Below are 7,731 nucleotides of genomic sequence, written 5' to 3'. Positions count from 1 at the left end.
TTCATTTTGTTTGTTTTTATTTTATTTTATTTTATTATATTGAACCTGGAGTTTTGCATCACATTCATATTAACACTGCATTCTGCATCTTTTCAGAAAAAAAAAGCGAGCACGCGACGCGACCACATCAGCGAGGCGTCCGCGTCGCAAGGAGATGGGAGACAATATTAATATGAACAGAGAGTTACGCAGGAGCAGGGCTGGAGGCGCGCTATTAGCACAAATTGACTCCACGCCACGCGTCCGCGTCATTTGAAAAAAATAGCCTCCCACGCGACCGCGTCACCCACGCGGCCGCGTGACCTGAAATCGGCGTAAAAAGGGTGTATGGCCGAAAGTTGAGCTAGAATTGGGCTGGACCCGTGCTAGTAGCACAAGCCCTGCCACGTGAACGCGTCACCCACGCGTCCGCATCATATTGGAAATAAGGCCACCCGCGCGATCGCGTCGACCACGCGACCGCGTCACCCTGGATTTTGGCAATACCAAGTTTCGAACAGAGAGTTGTGCCACCGTGATGCTGCACTCGCGCCACTAGCACAAATTGAGTCATGCGATCGCGTGCCCCACGCGTCCGCGTCACCCAACCTTATCGCGCTCCACGCGACCGCGTCACCCATGCGACCGCATCGCCAGCGTCGCACAACCTATCCAGATTAGTGCCAATTTTCTTATTCTCTTTTCTAATCCTAATTTCTTCCTTCTCTCTCCTTTCTCACTTTCTTTTTTCTTCTCCTCCTTTTTCCCTCTCATTTTATTTTACTTCATTTATTTGCATATTTCATTCATTGCATTATTCTCATTGGTGTTGGAGTTTTATTTGGATAAGTGCCTTATTTTATTTGAGCACATGGCTACTCGGAGAAGAGATTTGACAATTGACATTTACTTATGGCTCTCATATACATTTGGATTACATTATTTTCATCCCTATTTTAACTTGCACACCCAATGTATTTGGGATTATCATTCACAATTGTCATCATTACACGTGCTCTTTAATTTGGCACATTTATTACTTGATGCTTGAGCTATGCCTCTCATTCCTATTATTTGCATGTTTTTACCCTCTTGCATCTAATTATTTTGAATTGCTCTTTATTGTTGTCTTCCCTACATGTTGTAGCTACCATGTAGATGGACTATCATCTTTCCTTTGGCATTCCTTATCACTTGAATTTCCTTCCTTCCGGTCTTAGTTTTCTATATTTTACACTCTTCCTTTTTCTTCTTCCTTAAGCATGGGTACCAAGAAAGGAAAAGAGAAGGCCACTGACAAGACACCAGCAAGGAAAGGAACCAAGAGATCTCCAACTAAGGCGCCTCCATCTACAAGCATCAGTTGGAGCAACCCGTCCACCTGCACATCTCAGCATGCACCGAGGACGGTGCAATCTTTAAGTGTGGGGAGGTCGATACCGATCTCCATGGGTTAGTTACTTCTTGACTCAACACCAATATTTTATTTTATTTGTTTGTTAATTGTTGCATTTGCATATTTAATTTCATGTTTATTTGATTTTTGCATTTAGTTACTGCTTGGTTAAAATAATAAGTTTCTTCTTAAGATCCTATTTTTTGAAAAATTTTACAAATTTAAATTGAAAATTTTTTTTGTTAAATTTGTTTGAAGTTGTATTTGGAACATGGTTTTTGAGCTAAAGAACACACAACCTGTGAGACTTTGAGCTTATTTACATGGTTATATTATTTAACCATAAATATTTTATTCCTGTGTGTTTCCTTTTCCATGATTGTAATCTGTATTTTGTTCCAGTCTATATGTCCTTTGTTTAGTATATTTACATGCTTGCGTATGATTGAGGCCATATTTGATTATCAACTCACTTACCCCAAATAAGCCTACCTTTTACATCACCTTTGTTAGCCCCTTGAGCTTTTAATCCCCTTCTGTTCTATAACCACATCACTAGGCTTAAGCGGAAAACAAATTAATTATCCCAATTGAATCTTTGGTTAGCTTAAGATAGAGATTGTGTAGCAAATGAGTGTGGGGAAGTTTTGGGAACATGGGTTGATAAGGGAATGTAACATGTTTCTAATTTATTTGAATATTAGGAATTTGGGAACCTACTCATGAAAAACCAAAATAGAAAAATAATAGAAAATCCATGTGCATTGATAAGTTATGTTTATTTCTCTACAAAAAAAAGAGAAAAAGAAAATATATATATATATAATATAATATAAATAAATAAATAAAGGGGACAAAATTACCCCAATGTTAAGTTAATGAAAAAAAATCAATGCACATGTAATAAATTAAAAAGAAAAAGTTGATACATGAGTATGGGAATTATACAAAAGTGGGAATTATGGGTAGCTAGGCATGAATTTAAAAGTATATAGAGTATATGTATATTAGGGTGAGAGTTTAGGTTAATTAAAGATTCAATTTATAAAGCTCACTTAGCCATATATATACCTTTACCCTTACCTTAGCCCCATTACAACCTTGAAAAAGACCTCATGACGTTTGCATTGATATATTAAATATTGTTGATTGGTTAGATGAAGAACAAGGTTTAGAAAGCATGACTAGAGAAGAGTAGAGTGAATAACCCTATACACTTGACAGATTAGAGTGATACACACTACCAGTGAGGGTTCAATGCTTGATTCTATGTTCCCTGCTTTCATGAGCTGTCTTCTTACAAGTTTACTTGCTTTTTATTGTATGATTTGAATTAGTAAAATCTGGTTTATGTTTGTCTTGAAGAGCTTATTTACTTTTAACCAAGTAGGTAGAAACATTTTTTTGCATGTAGTTGCATTCATATAGATAGGTTGCATTTCATACATTCTACCATTCATCTTCATCTTTATAGTCTCTCTTGAGCTTAGCATGAGGACATGCTAATGTTTAAGTGTGGGGAGGTTGATAAACCACTATTTTATGGCTTATCTTGTACTCAATTGAGTGGTTTTTATTAACTCTTTACCCACTTATTCATACTATTTGCATGGTTTTACATTTGCCTTCCTAATTATGTGCTTTGATTGAAAACATGCTTCCTTGGACTTATAATTTCTAATATTAATCCTCTCTTATCACCATTAGATGCCTTGATATGTGTGTTAAGTGATTTCAGAGATTACAGGGCAGGAATGGCTTGGAGGATGGAAAGGAAGCATGCAAAAGTGGAAGGAATACAAGAAGTTGGAGAAACTGCTAAGCTGTCCAACCTGACCTCTTCGCACTCAAACAGCAATAATTTTAGCTACAAATATCCAAACGATGCGATTTCAGTTGCGTTAGAAAGCTAACGTCCGGGGCTTCGATTTGATATATAATTTGCTATAGCTGCCCCGACGCCAGACGACGCGAACGCGTGAGTCACGCGGACGCGTGACCTGGCAGGAACGCAACCCGCGCGGCCGCGTGAGCCATGCGGCCGTGTCACTTTTCTGCGACCTGTACGGACCAGAAAGCGCTGGAAGTGACTTCTGGGCTGCTTTTGACCCAGTTTTCAGCCCAGAATACACATATTAGAGGCTATAAAGTGGGGGAATGCATGCATTCATAATTATGCACTCATAATTCACTTCTCATGATTTAGATTAGTTTTGAGAGGGGTTCTCTCCTCTCTCTTAGGATTTAGGATTTCTCTTAGTTTTAGGTGTGACTCTCAATCCCAAGTTCTTTATTTTTATTTATTTTTCCAATTAAATTTATGAACTCTTCATGTTATGATTTTCTTTGAATTAATATTATTTGAGATATTTCAGTTATTATTGCTTTCTTTTATTTACATGATTATTGCTTCCCATCTGAAGGCATTTTTATTCCAACAGTTTCAATTTTCTTTCCTTTTGGCTTTCGTTAAATAATTGGTGACTCTAGAGTTATCAAACTCATTGTTGATTGAAAATTGGAATTCATCTACTTAACTTACCTTCATAGTTAGAGGTTAACAAAGTGGGAGAAAAATCCAATTCTCATTACAATTGATAAGGATAACAGGGATAGGACCTCCAGTCTTCAACCTGTAATTCCTTGAGAAGACGACTCGAGGTTTAAATACTCGGTTATCAATTTTAAAGGGGTTTGTTACTTGTGACAACCAAAACATTTGTATGAAAGGACTTTTGAAGGTTTAGAAACTATACTTGCAACGAGGATTTATCCACAAATTTCTAGACCACGCAAAAGTTCTCTCATCAATAATCCCACCCATAAAGCCATGGTGACTAGGTTAGGATGTCCACAAGTTTCATTTAAGGTTAAACAACGTGACTTTGTTCATGATTTGATTTGATTGCCGATGACCAGTCTTGATCTTATCTTGGGGTTGGACTGGTTGTCTAAGAATCATGTCTTGTTGAACTGTTTTGAAAAATCATTGTCTTTCATACCTGAAAGGTTGGAAGGTCCGGTTGTAGTGAATGGCTGTTATTTGAACTACATTGTAGTAAACTGTTTAGGAGAGGAGTGTCAGGGCATTATGCTGTTAGCTGCGAGTGTGTCGGGTGAGGAACAAAGTTTAGAAAAAATTCCAGTTGTTTGTGAATTTCCTAAGCTGTTTCCGGATGACATTGAGGAATTCCCTCCTAACCGAGAGGTTGAATTTGCGATTGCGATTGAGTTGGTGCCGGGGGTAAGACCAATCTCGATTGCCCCTTATAGGATGTCGCCTTTAGAAATGGCCGAACTCAAGGCTCCGTTGGAAGACTTAATGAGTAAACGCTTTATCCGCCCTAGTGTTTCTCTATGGGGAGCACTGGTGCTACTGGTGAAAAAGAAAAATAGGAGTATGCGACTCTGTGTAGACTACAAGCAACTGAATAAGGTCACAATAAAGAATAAGTACCTGCTGCCGAGGATTGATGATCTCATGGATCAGTTACAAGGAGCCGGAGTTTTCTCTAAGATTAATTTGTGATCCAGCTATTACCAGATAAAAGTAAAAGATGAAGATATCCCTAAGACCGCTTTCAGGACTCGTTACAGTCATTACGAGTACACTGTAATGTCTTTTGGGCAGACGAATGCCCCTGCGATGTCATGGATTATATGAAAAGAATTTTCCGTCCATTTCTAGATAAATTTGTTATTGTCTTCATTGATGACATACTGATTTACTCCAAGATAGAAGAAGAGCATGCAGAACACTTGAGGATTGTGTTGCAAATACTAAAGGAAAAGAAACTCTATGCGAAACTGTCCAAACGTGAATTCTAGAAAGACAAGGTAAAGTTTTTGGGCCATGTACTGAGTAAACAGGGGATAGCAGTAGACTCATCTAAGGTGGAGGCAGTAATGGATTGGGGGCGACCAACCTCAGTAACTGAGATAAGGAGTTTTTTGGGCTTAGTTGGCTACTACCGGAGATTCATCAAAGGTTTTCGCAAATAGCTTTGCCACTGACAAGGTTAACCAGCAAGGATGCACCATTTATTTGGACTTTTGAGTGTGAGGAAAGCTTTCAAGCGTTGAAGGAAAAGTTGACCACCGCGCCTGTGTTGGTGTTACCTGAGCCGAATGAACCATTTGAGGTGTACTGTGATGCCTCACTAAAGGGTCTAGGGTGTGTGCTGATGCAGCATCGTAATGCGGTGGCGTATGCCTCACGACAGTTGAGACTTCACGAAGTTAATTACTCGACGCATGACCTGGAACTTGCTGCGGTTGTATTTGCGCTAAAGGTGTGGAGGCATTGCCTCTATGGGGTTAAGTTCCGAGTTTTTTTTATCACAAAAGTTTGAAATACCTCTTTGATCAGAAAGAGCTTAATGTGCGGCAGAGGAGGTGGATGGAGTTACTGAAGGACTACGACTTTGAGTTGAATTACCATATGGGGAAAGCAAATGTAGTGGCCGATGCGTTAAGTCAGAAGTCATTTTATGCTACTTAGATGATGCTTTGAGAAGAGGAGTTGCTCAAGGCATTCGAGAGTCTGAAGATCAGTGTTCAAGAAGTGTTTGGGACTCTGTGTTTAAGTTGATTACAAATCTCAAGTGACTTTAAATCCGAACTCCTAAAGGCTCATCAAAATGATGACGTGTTACCGAAGATGTTGCCAGCTATTGAGCAAGGGAAGCAGTGGAGAGTGTCATGGGATGAAGATGTGTTATGGAGATTCAAGGATAGGATCATTGTGCCGGATGTTGGAACTTTGCGGCAGGATATCCTAAAGGAAGCACACAAAAGCGGATTCTCTATTCACCTAGGGAGTACTAAGATGTACCATGATTTAAAAGCGATGTTTTGGTGGCTGGGTATAAAAAATGATGTGGCAGAATATGTTTCAAAGTGTTTAACCTGTCAGAAAGTAAAGATCGAACACCAGAGACCTTCCGGGACGTTGCAACCTTTAGAGGTTCCACAATGGAAATGGAAAAGCATTGCGATGGACTTTATGTCAGGATTGCCAAGGACTAGGGCTAGTCTTGATGCTGTATGGGTAATTGTTGACCGGCTAATGAAGTCAGCTCATTTTCTACCTATTCGGATGAGCTAGCACGCTTATACATAAAGGAGTTTATGAGACTTCATGGTGTGCCTACTACTATAATTTCTGATAAAGATCCTCCTTTCACTTCAAGGTCCTAGGGTGCATTTCAGAAAGCTTTCGGGACCCGATTAAGCTTGAGTACAGCTTACCATCCTCAAACGGATGGTCAATTCGAGAGGACGATTAAAACCCTAGAAGATATGTTGAGGGCTTGTGTTCTGGATCAGCCTGCGTGCTGGTATTGATATATGCCGCTAGTGGAGTTTGCGTACAATAATAGCTACTATGCGAGCATCAGAATGGATTCGTATGAGGCTCTGTATGGGAGGAAATGTCAATCTCCACTATGCTGGTATGAAGCTGGGGAGAAAATCTTGTTGGGGCCGGAGATGATAGTTGAGACCACTGAACAAGTCAAGAAAATCTGAGACAGAATGCTCACTGCGCAGAGTTGTCAGAAGAGTTACGCTGATCAGAGGTAGAAGCCCTTGGAATTTGAGGAATGAGACCATGTTTTCCTTAAGGTTACTCCAATGACAGGAGTAGGTAGAGCGATTAAAGCGAAGAAGTTGAATCCTCGGTACATCGGTCCGTTTCAGATCCTGGAGAGGGTTGGACCGGTAGTGTATCGGATGGCTCTACCACCCCACCTTTCAAACCTGCATGACGTATTTCTCATGTCGCAGCTTTGGAAGTATACTCCTGATACTAGCCATGTGTTAGAACCTGAATCGGTTCAGTTAAAAGAAGATTTGACACCTCCGATGACTCTGGTTAGAAATGACGATACGAGTATAAAACGATTGCATGGAAAAGAGGTTTTATTAGTCAAAGTGGCATGGAGTTGAGCCGGTGTTGAGGAGCACACTTAGGAAGTCGGAGATGCGAACTGACTACCCACACCTATTCCCAGGTAACTATATTCGAATTTTGTGGGCAAAATTCCCATTTAGGTGGGTAGAATATAAAACACGAATAATTAGCGAATAATTAACTCGTAAATTAAAATATATTCTAGAAAATTAGAAATGAGATTTTTATGGTTTAACATGGCAGAGAAAAATAAAACGAGAATTTTAACACTAATTTTAAATATTTTGGCCCAAGAATGGACCAAACGGACCGAACTGGTCGAACCGGGTCCAAACTGGACCCGTAGACCCAACCAAGCTCAACCTAAAATCCTTAAACAGCACTCTCTCCTCTCTTAAACCCCAAAAACTCTGGGCAGCCAAGGACAAAGAACCTTCTTCCA

At 39.8% G+C, this 7,731-nt stretch overlaps 1 protein-coding gene across 1 annotated transcript; it reads left to right on the top strand.

Moving 5' to 3' along the window:
• The first annotated feature begins 7,009 nt into the window (after positions 1-7,009).
• LOC107484578 (uncharacterized) lies at positions 7,010-7,324 on the top strand. Its single transcript, XM_016105132.1, has one exon. The coding sequence runs from the start codon at positions 7,010-7,012 to the stop codon at positions 7,322-7,324; it is 315 nt and encodes a 104-aa protein (XP_015960618.1).
• Positions 7,325-7,731: the final 407 nt, after the last annotated feature.

Source organism: Arachis duranensis, chromosome 4 (genome assembly GCF_000817695.3).
Source record: "Arachis duranensis cultivar V14167 chromosome 4, aradu.V14167.gnm2.J7QH, whole genome shotgun sequence".
In the NCBI taxonomy this organism is placed as follows: Eukaryota; Viridiplantae; Streptophyta; class Magnoliopsida; order Fabales; family Fabaceae; genus Arachis; species Arachis duranensis.
This window is presented reverse-complemented; position numbering and strand designations above follow the sequence as displayed.

Bases quoted from the DNA above. Each gene is read 5' to 3' on its own strand.
- LOC107484578 (XM_016105132.1), top strand. From the start codon at position 7,010: ATGACAGGAGTAGGTAGAGCGATTAAAGCGAAGAAGTTGAATCCTCGG.